At 45.4% G+C, this 18,091-nt stretch overlaps 1 protein-coding gene across 2 annotated transcripts in view; it reads right to left on the bottom strand.

The window, feature by feature from the left end:
* The window catches only part of FAM3B (FAM3 metabolism regulating signaling molecule B), a 259,570-nt gene that overhangs the window by 34,045 nt on the left and 207,434 nt on the right, over positions 1 to 18,091 (bottom strand). For both annotated transcript variants that reach the window (XM_086935435.1, XM_086935436.1), the window contains 2 exons: positions 12,629 to 12,687; positions 59 to 109 (listed from right to left, as the gene is read on the bottom strand). In XM_086935435.1, the coding sequence (XP_086791561.1) occupies positions 59 to 109; positions 12,629 to 12,687 (110 nt within the window). The remainder of the gene's footprint in view (positions 1 to 58; positions 110 to 12,628; positions 12,688 to 18,091) is intronic.

Below are 18,091 nucleotides of genomic sequence, written 5' to 3'. Positions count from 1 at the left end.
GTACTGTAAATACATTTGGACACAGTAAGTGATACTTAATTATGCAAAACATATTTACCTCCTTCATACATGTCAAAAACTTTGGTATCCACAGCCTTTCCCGTAGCGTCTGAAAGAAAACATAACATTTGATTGTTAAAACCGTTTTTCTCAAGCAGCTTACAGTTGGCCTGATGGCTTAAAGGTGTGCAGAAAATTAGAATTACAAAGATTGAGAAACAACAAAATTGAAACAAAAACAGAATTATAAACATAAACCTACAAATAGCAGAATATATAAAAACTAAAAAAGTAGTGAAAATAAATGTGCGGGTTAGTTGGTGTAAGAGATGATATTCAGGTGAGAGATAGGTTTTAGGGGTGTTTTATGGTTAGTATATGAGTAAATTATTGTGTGAGGGATAATTAAAGGTGTACTTGGTCTGATTAAGGTAGGAGTAAAGCTTGGGGTTAGAGTTAGGAATTGGTAATAAACTGAGTTAGAATGGCACTAAATTTAGCGGTTGGCGTAAAGTTAGTGTTTTAGATATGTAAAGGTATGTCTTATGTTTGGAGTACAAATTTGTACAAAGGTTGGGTAAGGAATGATGTAAAGGATGGTGTATAAAGGAGCTTGAAAAGTTTGGCATGGGAGGTGGCTTAAGGGTATTTCCTAGTAAATGGTGAAAACAGCATGATTTATGGGGAAACAAGATAGGGTGAGGGTTAACTAGTAACAGTCTAGAAGATAGTTTAATAGATTAATTGACAATTCTCAAATGTAGTAGTAAAATTGGGCCTTTTAACCTCAACTTTTTTGTATTTTCTGTAGATATACATGCTATCCTCTACTGTTTTGAAAATGACTCTTTTGTAAACTATTTTGTTACAGGCAATCAGCTAAAAATCAGCAAGATATCTGCAGCTGTAATACACATTTATGCAAAGTCAAAGTTCTGACTGCGATATCTGTTGACAAGGCAACCATGCAGTATTTTTCTCTGCATCAATAATTTGATATGAATTACCTTTCTGTCTCCCACATTGAAAGCAGTTAATCTTTTCTTATTCCTATGCTACTTACATATGAAACAAAAAACTCTGCCCCCCCCATCTCGTAAATCTATTTACTATGCTATTATGGCACCATTTCTATTTTTCAGTAGCATTTTTAAAAGAGACATTCAGATATCAAGTTGCATCAGAAGATAAAAGCACAAGTTACTACTTGTGTAACGATATATCCGTAAGAGACATTAGTTAGTGATAGATTCCTTACCTTAGAATATCCCCAGGCGTCAGACTGGATCCAGAAAGTTTTTTCATCAGCAGTACCCCTGCGCGTCGGAAGGTGGGGTCGCGTGGCTACGCGTCTGATGCTGGCGTCATATGCGCCGAGATGACGTCACGGAGACTACTTAGATGCCACCCATGCACGCTGACGTCAGTTCTGTACACTACTTTCCGCGCCAGAAACGCAGAGCCATGTAAGAAACTGACCACTGGTGCCATGAAACTAGGGCCCTGAAAGGGATGACCTTAACCCTAGAAATCAGTTCGCAGAACGGGGAGGATGGGTGGGGCGGTAAGGAATCTACCACTAACTAATGTCTCTTACAGATATATTGTTACACAAGTAGTAACTTGTGCATCTGAAAGAGACACGTTAGTGATAGATTCCTTACCTTAGAATAGATACCCCAGCATTACCAACCCCGGTGGTGGGTCTGCGAACAACATTACACCAGAAAGTCACGGAGGACAGAATGGCCAAAGAAGCCGTCTCTCTGGACTTGACTGTCAAGGCAGTAATGCTTGGTAAACGTGTGCAGCGAGGCCCACGTAGCTGCCTGACAAATGTCCTGCAAGGGAATGCTGAGTCCCAAGGCAGCAGTGGCTGCAGTTGCCTTGGTAGAATGGGCACACAGCCCCACAGGAGGCTCCTTCTTAGCCAACGATTAACATGCTTTGATGCACAGAACGACTCACCGAGAGATGGTTCGTTTGTGCACGGCCCAACCTTTTTTGTCACCCACGTAGGCAACAAAGAGCTGGTCATCCGCCCAGACTGTTGTGTGCGCTTCAGATAGAACGAGAGTGCACGTTTTGGGTCCAGACGATGGAGCCTCTCTTCCTCTTTCGAAGGATGCGGAAGCGGAAAGAAGGTGGGCAAAGTGATGGTCTGCCCGATGTGGAAGGGCGTGACAACCTTTGGCAGGAAGAACAGAAAGGAAAGGAACTTTAGAAGAAAGAGCCTGAAGTACTCACTCTTCTGGCAGAGGTGATAGCTACCAGGAAAACAGACCGCAACTCCACTCGCGACGAAAAGCGTCGCTGAGCGAGTGCCGCCTCGGAAAATTCCAATGCGCAGAACTGAAGACATTGCTTGTTCTCTTCGGTGGCGAATAGATCTAACCAAGGCTCTCCCCACTGCAGAAAGAGACCTTGCGCCACATCCGAGTTCAGAAGCTATTCGTGATCCATCTTCCCTGGCGTTCAGAGAACCTGCCAGGTGTTGAACCACAAAGGTAATGCCTTGATGTTCCAGCCATGTCCAGAGGCGCAGAGCCTCCTGACATAGGGTCTACGACCCCACCCCTCCTTGTTTGTTGCAATACCACACGGCAGTGGTGTTGTCCATGAACACCTGTACTACACTTCCCCGGACAGAAGGAAGGAATGCTTTCAGTGCAAGACGGATCACCCGAATCTCCAAAAGGTTGATAAGGAGCCGGAACTCCACCGGAGACCAGAGGCCTCTGTTCTCCGCCTCTCCCAAGTGGCCACCCCATCCCAGGAGGGACGCATCCGTCACCACTGTGTGCTCTGGTTGGAGAAGGGAGAGGGATCTGCCATTGATCTAATCACAATTTGTGAACCACCACTGCAATTGTTGTGCAGTGTCCTCCGAGATCCGGACATGATCGGACAGATTGCCCTGATGCTGCGCCCACTGGCACTTCAGGTCCCACTGCAGAGCCCGCATATGCCATCTGGCATGTTGCACCAGCAGGATGCAGGAGGCCATCAGGCCCAGGAGCCAGAGGGTCATCCTGACTGATACCCGGGATAGAGGCTGAAAGATCGGAATCATAGCCTGAATATCCCAGACTCGCTGCTCGGGAGGATAAACTCGAAACTGCGTCGAATCCAGAACCGCTCCAATGAAGGAGAGCTTCTGAGAGGGACTCAGTTGCGACTTTGGCAAGTTAATTGAGAACCCCACCAAATGCAGGAGGTCGGCCGTAGTCTGGAGGTGGGAGACCACTGCCTGCCTTCAACAACCAGTCGTCGAGATAGGGGGAAGACTGGAACCCCTGATCTGCGCAGATGAGCTGCGAGCACCGCCATCACTTTCGTGAACACTGAAGGGGGCACTGGTAAGGCCGAAGGGGAGCACGGCAAACTGAAAATGCTTGTGGCTTACCGTGAACCGCAGTGGGCCGGCAGGACGGGGATATGAAAATATGCGTCCTGCAAGTCCAACGCTACCATTCAGTCTCCAGGGTAAAGGGCAGCCAAGACCTGAGCCAGAGTCAACATCTTGAACTTCTCCTTCCGGAGGAAGCGATTGACGTTCCTGAGGTCCAAGATGAGGCGCAGGCCCCCTTTCTCCTTTTTGGGGACCAGAAAGTAGTGGGAATAACAACCATGTCCTACTTCTAGCCCAGGAACGCGCTCGACGGGCCCCTTGGCCAAGAGGGCCGTGACTTCCTGTTGGAGAACCGCAAAGTGATCCCCCGACATGCGCTGGAACTGTGGTGGCATGGCTGGAAGAGCAGCCTCGAAGGGGCGGCAGTAGACCCTTCGGACAATTTGCACCACCCACCTGTCTGAGGTGACAGAACGATCTAAATATAGTGGTTGGGGGACGCACAGCAAATTTATAGTTGAGTTTCTTTGGTCAAATGTTGTTTTGAATGGTAGGGTGCTACAGGCAGGTGGCGTGTCCGTCCGACACACGTGTATGATAAATTTGTTCAAAGTGTCACCATGTTACCTTGGTGACATCCCTGCATTTAGTGCACACCTTCGGTGTTTAAACAATAAACCTCCATAATGTAACCAATTGTCACAATTTATTGGTATGTAGTATTTCTATCAGTAATCCATTTCATTCCTGTTTTACATTTTCAAGACACTGCTCCAATGCATTTCGGGTCTTGTGCCCTTCATCGGGGAGCCTCTGTGAACAGAGATAGAGCATATAACACTAAGGGGGGGGGGTTATATTAACAAGGATACTACAGCATTCCATGCAGGTCGGGTAAGTGCTTGGAGTGAACGACTTAATCACAGTGTGTTTGAGGTCAATGTTACCGTGTGCCTCAGATTCTTATTAAGTGATGGTGTACTAAGTGAACGGGTCGGAGTGGCTAATGGCGAAATTAACAAGGTGTTTTAAAGTGCTTTAAGTGACTAAACATGCAGGTCAGTATATCGTCGTTCGCTTACGTGTTATCAGCGTATAGAGTGTCTAGAAAAAATAATAACGGTGATAAACGTTAGTTGGGCCACGGCGGGCTCAGTTCATATTCCATTGCGCCTCTCAAGCGCCTATGCGGAACATGTAAATAGAGTATCAATGCGTTACCTTAGTTGGTGTGCTCGGTGAACTCCGGTGGGTTAGTACGGCGTTCGTCTCTCCCGCGAAACCCGGAAGTGAGTGGGTTGCGCGCTGGGATACGATAGTAAATATAAAAGTAGGACTATAAAGGCGGCCATCTTTGGGGGATGAGAAGGTGCACGAGTGAGGGTTCGATACCCGTGAAGGGGGTTAGAGTGAAAGTGGTTTTTAAATGTGAAAATAAAATGTGAAAATAAAGAAATTGGAGCAGTGTCTTGAAAATGTAAAACATGAATGAAATGGATTACTGATTGAAATACTACATACCAATAAATTGTGACAATTGGTTACATTATGGAGGTTTATTGTTTAAACACCGAAGGTGTGCACTAAATGCAGGGATGTCACCAATGTAACATGGTGACACTTTGAACAAATGGGGTGACAGAACGCCATTGGGAGAGGTGATGTTGAATCCTGCCGCCCACTGGTGTGCGGTGTACTCCAAAGCTCGGACTGGGAAGGCTTTGAGGCGGATGTTGCGGGAGCGGAGGTGGACTGACCCGCACGCTGGCCCCCTGTGCCGCCGTGGCGGCCACCACGTCGCGGCCGAGCTGAGGTTGGTTCTGCGCAGGCTTCTGGCTGAACGAACGTGCTGGGGCACCCATTCCGTGGCCTCGAAAGGAACGAAAAGTAGACGTGGCCGGGCGCGTGGTGGAGAGACCCAATGACTTGGCCGTAGCCTGAGAGTCCTTAAAAGTTTAATTTTTGGGGGGGCTCAAGCTACCTTTCTTATAGTTAATTTTCAGATAACAAATGTGATTTAGAGTCAGAGTCTTGGAGATATATGTTGGGGGTCTGCTTCTTTTTGCGGTGCCCACTCTGTTGCCCTTTCTTCCTCCAGAAAGCAATCTGCCATAGCAGGAGCAACTCCAAAGCTGAAAGCCCAACAACACTAGCCATGGGAGTGACTAGGAGTTGTCTTCTGGATATCAGCCACAGTGATAAGTGCATCAAAAGGTTAGCCCAAGGCATCAGCTCTACTCTTTGATTCTCTTATCAGCTCCATCTTCTACCTGAGATGTGATCAAGCTCCTTCTTTGTGACTTCTCTCTGAATCAACGAGCACCCTAGAAGTGTAGTGGGAATTACCTTAAATCTTACTCGTTTGTAATAGTTTGGGTCGGAGGTCTTAGACAGAGTAAATCCAATAGATGGCTCACAGGCTACCTGATATGCTACTAAGGGGAAACCAGTTTCGAGCCCATTTAACAAAGCCCGAATCCACCCCATCAATGCTGCCCAATAACACAACTTAAAATCTGGGAGTTTAAACCCACCTTGCTTATAAGATAACGTAATGGAGCTTAAGGCCCTTCTAGCATGCCTAAACCCCCATATAGAACTACCTTCTGCACTCTCTAGACTCTTGAAATAAGACTGCTTGGTCTGTAAGGGGATGGAGCGAAACGGATATAAAAACTTACGCAAGATGCACATTTCAATAACATTACATCTGTTGAGGATGCTGAGAGGGAGTCTATGCCATCTTTGCAGCTTAGCCACGACTTGTTTGAGGAGTGGCTCATTGTTCAAAGTGATAATATCCTCTATATGGCTGCTGAGACAGGCACCCAAATATATAGCTGTCCCTGCAAAGCCTAGGGGGGTAGATGAGATATCTACTTGAAAGTTCAAATTTGTTTGAGCTTTAGCCAAATTTAGCTTATACCCTGGAAAACAGCCAAAGATTTCCGCCTCTTCTGTTATGGCTTCAACCAGGTCAACGGGAAAAAACGGCAATGTCGTCTGCAGTACATTTTAATTCGGTACCATTAAGACATACTGGGAGAATCCCCGCATTCTTCATAAGATGTTTTATAAAAGGCTTGATGTATAAAGCAAACAAATAAGATTTACGGTAATCAAGGATGTTGCTAAGATTTGGCAAGAGATTTCTAAGCAGTACTCTCTGCCGATTATAAATCAATATACTCCCTTACTAAACTAAATATTCAGGGATAATGCTGGCAGAGTCAGGCAGCATAACAGCATTAATAATCTTGGGCAGCTGTATGATGTTCAGGGATTTCGCTCATTCGCTGCATTAAAAGAGGAGTTTGGGCTCCCGGAAGGCTCGTTCTTTAAATACTTACAAATAAGGGATTATCTTTTATATGAGCAGAAGATATGAGAGATACCATATACATCGGAAATACTGACAGGGGTATATCTAAATCCCGGTAATGGCGTTGTTAGTGCAATCTATCATAAATTTATTGTAAATGAATCCGAAGATAATTTGCTGATTTCTGCTAAACTTAGTCGCCTTCTGAAAACTCACATATCTGTAGAAGAATTACAGGAGGCAATGGATACTCTAGATCAATCAGTTAACTCCGTCAATCTGAAATTGCAGCAACACAGGACAATATTTATGCTTTATTATACTCCCAAACTCATCTCCAAGTGGGCAACTATCAATTTACAGTGAAATCGCACTGTCCAAAATGCAACTTGTTCGCTGTGGACTTAAAACACATGTTTGTAGACTGCCCTTTGCTGAGCATATTCTGGAACAAAGAATCTTTCATTTTTACAAGGCAGCTTGGTCGTGAATTTCAGCTCACGGAGAAGGAAATTCTCCTGGGACTTAAATATGGGGCCGATAGTGGGGAGAGGTCCTTAAACTCTATTGCCATCACATGTGCTCGCCTATGTATTGCAAGAGCCTGGGTAGATACTAGTGGCCCTGATGCTGCAGGGGTCTGGATACTCTGTAGACATGTGTTTGAGCTTGAACTAGCGCTTGCCCGGCCTAGAGGTCCTCGCTCCTGGCTTCGATTTAAACTAATCTGGGGCAGTCTCCAATGGATCTGATCCTGCACTATCTTGCTCTACTTTCCAGCTCTAGTTCCATCATTGGATTTTTTTTTCCATTATCTTATGAATTGTATTATAATGCCAGGCAAAGGTATTAACTAAGCATTATATGTAAAAAGAGCGTCACAATGTATGTAAACTTCACTTTTCTTTCTTCTCCTTCTTTTCTTTAATCTCTGCTTCCCATCTTGGCATTATTGATAATAATAATAATTACGCACTTATATAGCGCATGACTACCCGGAGGCTTCTCTGCGCTTGTACGAATACCGCCGAGGAACCCTTCCTGATCTTTCCCTGTGAGGAGCCCACTCCTGGGCACCCCCAAGGTGAAGTCAGGCATCCTCAGCGTTGTTGGGGCCCTTGTAGAGATTAAGCAAGCTATTGCCCAGAGGTGCAGAGTGGGGCTCATGGTCAGAATATGCACCGAGGCGAGAATTATCAGGTCCGAGGAAATTGAGCCCGAAACCCGCCGAGGCGGGAATTGAACTCTGGTCCCGGCCAGACTACTGCATCAGGGTCTGCCGCTCTAACCATTGAGCCACACTTCTCTATTTTGATGGTATCTTATGTTCTTGTATTCTGTCATACTAATGGCTAATAAAATAATTAAAAAAAATAAAAAATGAAGTGCAGTGGGGAAGCCTGGCTCTCCCTTTTCCAGTGTGTCCCACTCATCTTACAGGATTGCAGCAAAGCACAAATCGGTCCGGAATGATTCCTCTGCCTCTTCTCGTTTTTCATCATGCAACCCTGGGTCTCCAAAATGCATCCCATAGTCTGCCATGTAGTGTTCGATTCCTAGGCATACATGCACCCAGCACATGAATTTAACATACATGCACTGCACAGCACTGTATCCTTCAAGTACCTACCACTCACAGACACACATACACCCTTTATTTATCCTTAGTATATAGTTAGCAATAAATATATGTGACCCAGAGATTAGTAGGTGGTTGAAAAATGAAAGCCTGATTTGATAATATGTCCTGTGTTCTTAAAAAGCTCCCCTATGCTTAGTAACTTTCTGTATTGAGATCTTCTGACAGAACGATTGGCTTGGTTAGTATTTTACTTTTGATCATGATTTATCATACTTTGCTCAAATTGCCAAAGTTTCAACCATCAGTTTTTTAACTTGAATTTCCCCTTACTTGGAAGAAGCACCCCACTGAGGGTTTGCCTCTTTTAGGGTAGCACGCAGAGCAGTCCAAGGCCTAGTCAGGGAAGGTGGTTTGGGCTAGTAATCACCATTTGCTGGCACGCAATAACAATACTCAATAAATGATTGTACAGTCACTGCTTTTTCTTCAGAAAAAGGAAAAGTACACTACTAAATACAACACATTAATTTACAAATATATACATTAAACAGATGGAAAATATCATAGATGACATTGCATAATTACATTTGACCCCTAAAGGCTCATACAAACTTGTAAGGGAAGTCTATTGGCTTGGTCAAAGATTCAAGATCAACAAACCACATGTTAAATTTACCATCACTGTGCGCATAAAGGTAATCCATATAATAAAGAGAGAGCCCAAACCTTTGAGGCGGGTAATCTCAGGAACCACAGCACCAATCACAACACCCAATACAGCTTTGGAAAGGGCAGGTGCAGCAGAAGGACATAGGCTATGCAGACGCCCACCATATACATTTAAAAGGTAAAAGAATCGTGCCAGCAAAGTAGTCCCTTGTGGGCGTGTCTGCGTTGTGCTGTGGGCGTGTTCTGGGGGCGTGACAAACGCTGGGGGCATGTGGTACGTTCCGCCCTTCATGCCATGTCTCATATCGTGTGCTGATCCCACCCTGCTCCCTTTAAATACCCCTGCACCCCATAATCATAACCCACCCTTACTCCTTAAAATACCCCAACACCCTTTAACACTAACCCATTTTAACCCTATAAATATACCCTGTACCCCAAAACCCAAACCTATCCCTAAAACCTAAAAATACTCCTCTACCCCAAAACCCAAACCTAGCCCTGAACCCTAAAAATACCACTGTACCCTTCAACCCAAACCTACCCCATAACCCTAAAATACCCCTGTACCCCAAAACCCAAACCTAGCCCTGAACCCTTAAAATACCCCTGTACCCCAAAACCCAAACCTACCCCTGAACCCTAAAAATACTCCTGTACCCCAAAACCCAAACCTAGCCCTAAACCCTAACAATAACCCTGCACCACAAAACCCAAACCTATCCCTAAACCCTAAAAATACCCCTCTACCCCAAAACCCAAACCTAGCCTTGAACCCTAAAAATACCCCTGTACCCCAAAACCCATACATACCCCTGAACCCTAAAAATACCCCTGTACCCCATTACCCAAAACTATATCTGAACCCTTAAAATACCCAAACACCCCAAAACATATACCTCAGTACCCCAAAATATATACCCCTATACCCATACTTGCCTTATCCAAACATTACAAAACATGCTTTTACCATTCATGCATTTACAACGAATTTCGTTGTAAATGTATGCATGGTAAAAGCATATAAAATGTAATGCCATACATTATAATGGCATTGCGGAGTCATGGTACTTTCATAATGAAAGTACATTGGTGGCACGGCGGCCCATATCTCCAGCAACATACTAATATTTTTTCACCACCCATTTGGAAAATGCACAGATCTCTCTCATTGATGGCCAGCACCGACATACACTTTTAGACACACCTCCCGCCACAAGTTCAAGAATTGCGAACTTTAGAGCTGGGGAGCTACGTTTGAATCTCGGCATCAGCTCAACATCCTGTGATTCCAGGCAAATCGCTTTGTCTCCCCGTGCCTACCACAAATGAATGTGTTCTTCTGTAATGTAAATTGTGCTCATGCCATGTTGTCGAGTTCGTGCTATATAATATTGCAAGGAAAAATAAAGTAGGGAAACTCGAGTTCACACACTACTGAACGCGCACTCTTAAGTGCATCAGCAGTGCACTGTGAATCGGAGCGTTTCACAGGCCTGTCAAAGATAAGAAATGCTATCAAAACGAAATCCTACAAAACAATATACTATTGGCCGGCAGCAATTCATACCCGGACAACGTCGGGACGGGCTGCTAGTAATCCATATTAACCATGTCTAAATGTGCTCATTAATGTTAATAAAACATACTGTACATTAACACTATAAGGCCTACCCCAGGTAAATATCTAATCCTGCATAGTCTCCTCTGCGCCATTCTAGCTGCACACAGTTATGTGGCTGTGCACAGCAGTAGTCTCACAAGTGTACCTGCTTCTGAGTAACCAGCCAAGTGCCCCTTAATCTTGCTGCATTGCAGCAGCCTCATCATAAAAGGAGGATACTGGTGATAAACATGAGCAGTCCATTTACCATTCGATTACATTGGCTGAGACACATGTAGCGAGATTCCTGAATGGGGAGAAACCAACTGCAACACTATTTGAACAAACTATGTATTTACATAATCCAATAAATTCACATATTGAAACTGAAAAAGAAGAAAACTCTGCTTAATATCAGGATGAAAAACATTTGTTACATTTTCCCTGAATCATCATGTAAATTGTTTAAATCTATTTGTTCCCCGTGAACAGAAGTATTCTTTAGAAGACTAATGTATTTACAAATCCTGAATAATACCATATTGAATTTCTAAGTTTCCCAAATCAATTGCTTATCGATTTGTTTAATTCACTATCAGTTCAACCTAAATCACCTTTATGAGTGAATCTTGACCTGCAGTGTTTGCAAATATGGAGTAAAACAATACTTCAGCATAGATTATTTCATCTGTCTAGCAACAGCAATAAGGCCAAGTTTCCTTCAGATCACTTTGTAGCATGCTTTTCTTCGATCCAAAAATAGCTATCAGGGTATTTAGACCAACAGTGCTCATTCCACAGAATATCCAATAGCCCTGATATAGTATGATTTTTGGTCACGAGCACTTTTAGTAAAGAAATTCTAATGAGGTCCCTAAAACTTAAACATTTTTGGTTTTGATTTTCATTTTGTTTTTTTATGAAAGTCATAAAAAGTAATGACACTTGTGTTGTATTTGGGAGTAGCAACAAACAAAATGCCAGTACTGCGCATTGAATTCAAGCTGACAGTAATTGAGTTGAGAATCCTCAATTACAAAGACCACTCTTTCAGTCTGACTTATCAAACATATTTCATTTATTTTATTTTTTCTTTTTCATATTTTTTCTATTTGATTATACAACTTTATCTGAATTGTTGTTGTTTTTTTTGGGGGGGGGGGGGGTTTACCACAAACCTAGCAACATACAGGTGACTCCGACTGGGTCAATTAACTTTTCACAATTCAAACACAATATAACCAAATTATTACTCAAAACATTGGTGAAGGGACACACAACATTGAATGGACAACAAGAAGTGCACTTTTTAGACATACACAAGACAAGACTACACAATTCATTGGGTAGTGAGGGGAGCGGGAAAACTGAGAACAATGTAAGAAGTGTGTATATGCCCTGCGTTAATCCTATTCTTGAGAGCAGGTGCAGATACCTCCACTAAATGGAAACACGCTGTTATGTTTATCAAAACAATAGACCATCAAAAGTTTCAATTTTTATATTTCAATAACATAAGATTGGTCTATATAATCTGAAAAAAGGAGTAGCAGCACTGATGCCTAGAAATATGTATTACAATTGTGCCGATATTAGATTCAAAATCACATACATAAAACAATGTCAGTGTAAAATAAATAAAAACGGATAAAACCAGCATGTATTATTTTTGTTGCAATAAACTTATGTAACATTTGGGGGAAAGTTATTGCATATCCATGCAAAGGCAGAAAATGCATCAAGTGATTAGTCGAAGAATTTATTGTATTGAGTAGCGGTCTCTTACCTACTCCTCTTGTGGGACACTCATCCCACTGCTCTTCTGAGTTACATATTGCACACAAAACACCTGTGCCTCCTATCCAAGCTGCTTATACTCTTGGTGTAACTGCGCGGCAAAAGCAAGTCCTCTAATTCGTGGAGTATCATCCACTATGGACACCTCTTTCTCCATAGCCCTCACAGAGAAATTCAACCAGGGAATTTTCCTCTGGACTAACATTTTATTCAGAAACTGGAGTATTTTTCATTAATGCCCAACCCTAAATCAGCCCCCTATAATTCTCAAGCAATCAAAAAAAAATTGAGACTTTAACTTACAGTTCACAATGGCGATGTTCATCCCTCTTCCAACATTGTTCTTCTTCGCCCCCACTAATCTGCAATTGAAATAAAATTAAGCTTGTTCAGAAAATTACAAATCGATGGTCCCCATCGTTGTTAAGCAGCAGCAATCATATTTATGTTTTGTTGTATTTTTTTATTTTGAAAATATGGCACCAGGCTTGTGCAGTGTATTAAAGTGTCAAACAGAATCTAAAACAGAACGCAATTAAAAAAGTAGCGACTGGCAAATCATTTGCCTCAGATGCAATTACAAATACCTTACTTTACACTAAACGCAAACTGCTTTGGCATTACAAACTTTGTACAAGATGCCACTTCTCTCTGGTTAGGCAATTTACCACAACTGCAATGCCTCACTGTTATGGAAAAGAGGTGTCCGTCTAGCTTGAAAGGGACCTGTATCACTTTTATTCCAGGCACGGCCAGACTTGGATACTATCCAAGACAAACTGTATCCATTTGCATGCCTCTAGATTTACCACTGCTGATCCTTGATTTTAACATTAAAAGAAAGAAGCGTACCAATGGTTCATAACATACATGTTTATACCAACGACGTACTTCACAACTAATCTCCCTGCTCCTCAGGACCTTCGTATTGCCAACATGTGAGCAGTCTTTAATCGTGTTCTTCTAGGCACTTAACTGACCTAGCTACCCTCCACTGCTAGGTCTGCATGCTTCATATGTGTAGAGTACGCTCTAGTTTATGCACGTCACGTTAGGACGTGACGTGCGGCGGCCATGTTGGCGGCGGTGCGCGCGCGAGATCATTAGCGCGCCGAGCACCAGACAAGACGGCAGCGCCGGCGGGCGCTCCTTGAGATAAAGCTTCTTAAGAAAATAAAGAATACGTTAAGCATCTACAAGCTGTCATTCGTATTGCCTGTGATACATTACAGTGGCGACGAGGTCGGGATATGACCAGCCAGGACCACGACCATTAGAAAAAAACGGATCCATGTGGGCAGCAGCAAGGGAAGCAGCCAACAGGCCCAAGAAAGACCTGGGACACGGCGCAGCGACCCTGCACTACACAGCCAATGCGACGGCCCACAGGGACACAGCAGGACACACTCGAAGCACGGCAGACTCGAGGAGCGTGGCACAGCCACGGCCACCCACGGAGGCGGCGAAGAGGTCAGAGTGGCGGCACAGTTACCCCGCAGCAGCCAGAATAAGCGCGTAACATTCCTGTCTCACAAAGCCAGGTAGGAACAGCGCTGGCTACTAAGGTGGAGGAAGGGGGGACCAACACCAAGAGTCCCCAGAGAGAAAAGAGCACAGGGTTCAAGGACAACACCCCAGGCAGCCCCACCGGCAAGGACACCAACATATCAGGCGCCAGGGAGGTAAAAATGAGCACACCGGCGGGGTATGCAATAGCACCTGTACAATTCCTACCGAAACCCGGAGAACCACTGATGAAGTGGGAGGACTGGAAAGAATACATAGACAATTTCATAGGGGTCCTGGAGGATGAAAATGAAGAAAAATTCACCCCTCAAAGAAAGAAACGTATTCTGTTGCTGAATCTGGGTCCGGAGGGACTCAGAATCTACAAGAGTCTGGTGCCCAAAAAGAGGGAAGACACCGACGACGATGTATATGCGCATGCAGTGGAAGACCTAGATGAACGTTATCGTCCCACCATCTGCGTATCAGTGGACAGATATAATTTCCAGCAAAGGAAACAAATGGCGGGAGAAACTATTGAAGAATTTGTAGCGGCCCTGAGGAAACTGGCGGCCACGTGTAAATACGCACTGTGGGAAGACGAGTTCATCAAAGATCAGATCGTGATGCACACCACGAGCGCAAATGTACAAGACAAGCTGTGGGCAAGCGGCGACACCACACTCAAAGATGTGTTGGTCATCGTGAAGAGGGCGGAACTCGCACGGAGGTGCGCAAACGCAACCAAGAAGGAAGTGGCCACCCCAACCATGGTGAACAGAATACAAGAAGAGGAACACCGCAAAGACCAGAGAAGCAAGCACCCAGGGACCAAAGGAACCAACAGATGGCAAGGGAAGCAGGCGAGCAACGAGAGCAAGAAAACGTGCTACAGGTGCGGAAGTTGGTCCCATGAAGCACACGATAGAAGATGTCTGGCGTTCCGGGCCAAATGCCTATACTGTGGCATCATAGGCCACTACGAGAAGGTGTGTCGGAAGAAACAGCAAAAAGGAATGGTGAAATATGTCGACCAAGGTGAAGAAGACCTGGAGGAAGTCACAGAAGAAGAAGTGGTCACCGTCTTATGCATATACGACCAGGTACTGAGCGTGGATGGGAAGAGGTCAACCAAACCTGTCCTAGACATGTCCATAGGCGGTATCACCATCACAGTGGTGGCAGACACGGGATCTCCATTTACCATTGTACAACGGGCAGTATGGGAAGTAGAGTTCCAACCCAAGTTGGGCCCAGAATTGGAGAAACTAGACATTCGGCCAGTCACCTACAATGGCGACCGCATTCCCATGGTGGGATTCCGACGCCTGTTGTTCGAGTTTAGAGGCCGATCAGCGTGGTGCAAACTATACATCGCGGAGAAAGGACCCTCCGTCCTAGGATGGCTAGACCAGGGCGACCTGGGAATAAAACTAGATCCAGGAGGGAAGGAGCAAATACTTCTTACAGAACAGGAGGAATGGCCGGATATGAACAAATGGAAGGAGAACTACCCGAAGGTGTTCGGAGGCACAGTGGGGAGAATGGAGAAATTCCAACACAAGATCGTGCTCAAGGAAGGAGCCATCCCAGTAGCCCACAAAGTGAGAAACGTACCAATTGCGGTAAGAGAAGCAGTCCAGATGGAACTCCAAGAATTGGAGAGGAAGGGCATGATAGAACCAATCACCTGCGCTGAATGGCTGGCGCCTTTAGTGGTCGTAATGAAGCCCAATGGGAAGGTCAGGCTCTGTGTGGACCTGAGAGAACTGAATAAAAACATTGTAGTGGAGAAATTTCCCCTTCCCAGAATTGAGGAGATGTTGGCCAAGACTAGAGGAGTAAGGTGGTACTCCACTATTGACTTGACCTCGGCCTACCACCAAATAGCACTGCATCCGGACAGCAAAAGCCTCACATCCTTCATCACCCCATTCGGGTGCTACCGGTTCTGTCGCATGCCGTTCGGGCTGGCCTCGGCGGCTGCGGTCTTTCAGAAAATGATGCACCAACTATTCAGAAACTGCAAGGGTGTCCAGTACTTCCAGGATGACATCCTGGTGATGGGATGTGACAGGCTGGATCACGATCGGAAGTTAGAAAAAGTGCTACAAACACTGGAGGACAAAGGCCTTACAGCGGAATGGACAAAGTGCCGTTTGGGCCTGCAATCGGTGACGTACCTAGGCCACGAAATCGGACAACAGGGAGTCACACCAAAGGCGGAGAACGTAAAGGCCATCGCTGAAGCACCGCCCCCCAAGAACAAAGAAGAAGTTAGGTCATTCTTGGGAATGGCGGAGTACTATAGTAAATTCGTGGTACACTTTGCCTCAAAGACCTACAACATGAGGTTGCTGACCAGGGAGAGCACTGCGTTCCAGTGGACACCGGAAGCCCAAGCAGAGTTTGAAACCATCAAAAAGGAAGTCTCTGGAGCCATACCGCTCAAGGGTTACGATCCACAGGGCACCACCGTGCTCACGACCGACGCCAGCGACAAAGGTCTGGGCGCTGTGCTCATGCAAGACCGAGGAAGAGGGGACATGGAGACAATCAGCTTCGCATCCAGGGCATTGACGGATACCAAAAGCAAATACAGCGTGATCGAGAAGGAGATGCTGGCGGTGGTGTGGGCCATGGCGAGGTTCCGGCAATTCCTTTGGGGCACTCGATTTCTACTCAAAACAGACCACAAGCCGTTGGTAAAAGTATTAACATCGAGCGGACACGCCAGCGCCACACCCAGGATATCCAAAATGTCCTTAAAGTTGCTTGAGTTCAGGTACGATGTGGAGTACATCCCCGGGAACCGGAACCGAGTAGCGGACTACCTGAGTAGAGCAGCTGCCATGGAGCCGGAGAGGAAGACCCTGCAGACAAAGGGGAGATGGTAGCCCTCATAGAAGACCAGGAAAAACTAATCAGCCAACAAGAGTGGACCGAGGCATATGAGGAGGACACCGACATCAAGGAAGTGAAGACGCACATCATACAAGGATGGCCAGACAAGAGAAATGTGAAAATAAGCCTTAGGCCATATTACGAAGTGAGGGAAGAACTGTCAGTAGGAGACAAGGGGATATTCATCTACAGAGGAGACAAGGTGATCCCCCCAAGGAACCTCACCAACAAGCTATTGGACTTGCTGAAGGCCATTTAGGCATAGGAAAACTCAAGGCCAGGTCGAAACAAAATTACTGGTGGCCAGGTATGGACATAAGAGCGGAGAGGCACGTCAGGGAGTGTCCACAATGCCAAGGAGCTGACAAAACATTGAAACCACTACGTCCAGCTCTTGGAAAGTTCGATTCTCCCTCCAATCCGTGGGAAGAGCTGTCCATAGACATTTTAGGACCTGTGCTAGACGACCAGGGCACGCAGAAGTACGTGTGCGTCCTCATAGATCGATACTCCAAGTGGCCGGAGTTGAAAGTGGACGAGTCCATGGACACGGAAAATATCTTGAAGTTCCTGTCCGAAACTTTCACAAGGGAAGGAATCCCCAAATCCATTTTAAGCGACAATGGCCCACAGTTCACGTCGGAGAGATGGAACCAATTCATGCTAAGGAATGGCATTATCAGCAAACACACCGCGATCTATCATCCCGCTGGGAACGGCTTAGTGGAGCGGTTCAACAGGGTAGTGATGGGAGCGGTACAAGCCGCCATCTCCAGCAATAAAGACTGGGAGAAAGCTCTAGAGAACATGGTGTGGGCCTACAGAATAACGCCCACCAGTACGGGGTACAGCCCCTTCCAAATATTGAGAGGACGAGAACCCTTTACGCATGATAACAGGATCTGGAAGGAAAAGGTCATCATGAGTGAATGGTCTCCCGCAGTGGTCCGAGCTAATTTGGAGAGGGCACAAACTATATACACACCAACCACTACAACAAAAGAAGGAATGTGAAAGAAACAGGTCTGGAGAAGGAAGAGTGGGTTTGAGTAAAACTTGCCACCCTGCAGAAGAAAGGAGACAGTAAATATAGCAGACCCATGCAAGTCAAGGAAGTGTATGAACGAGCAGCACTGCTGAGTGATGGGAACGTGTGGTCCCAGGACCGCATGGCCCGGTGCAGCAAGATATTGAGCTGGGAACAACCTGGAAGGACATGGGAAGAGATGGAAGATCCAAATGTTGAAGCAGGACAAGACGTAAGAGAACAAAGCGATGGAGTAAGTACAGAGACGGTGCGAGAAAGGGAAGGAGCGAGCGAGAGTCAAGGAGTAGAGAGGGACTGGCCCGAGAGAG

Source organism: Lissotriton vulgaris, chromosome 8, assembly GCF_964263255.1.
Source record: "Lissotriton vulgaris chromosome 8, aLisVul1.2, whole genome shotgun sequence".
In the NCBI taxonomy this organism is placed as follows: domain Eukaryota; kingdom Metazoa; phylum Chordata; class Amphibia; order Caudata; family Salamandridae; genus Lissotriton; species Lissotriton vulgaris.
This window is presented reverse-complemented; position numbering and strand designations above follow the sequence as displayed.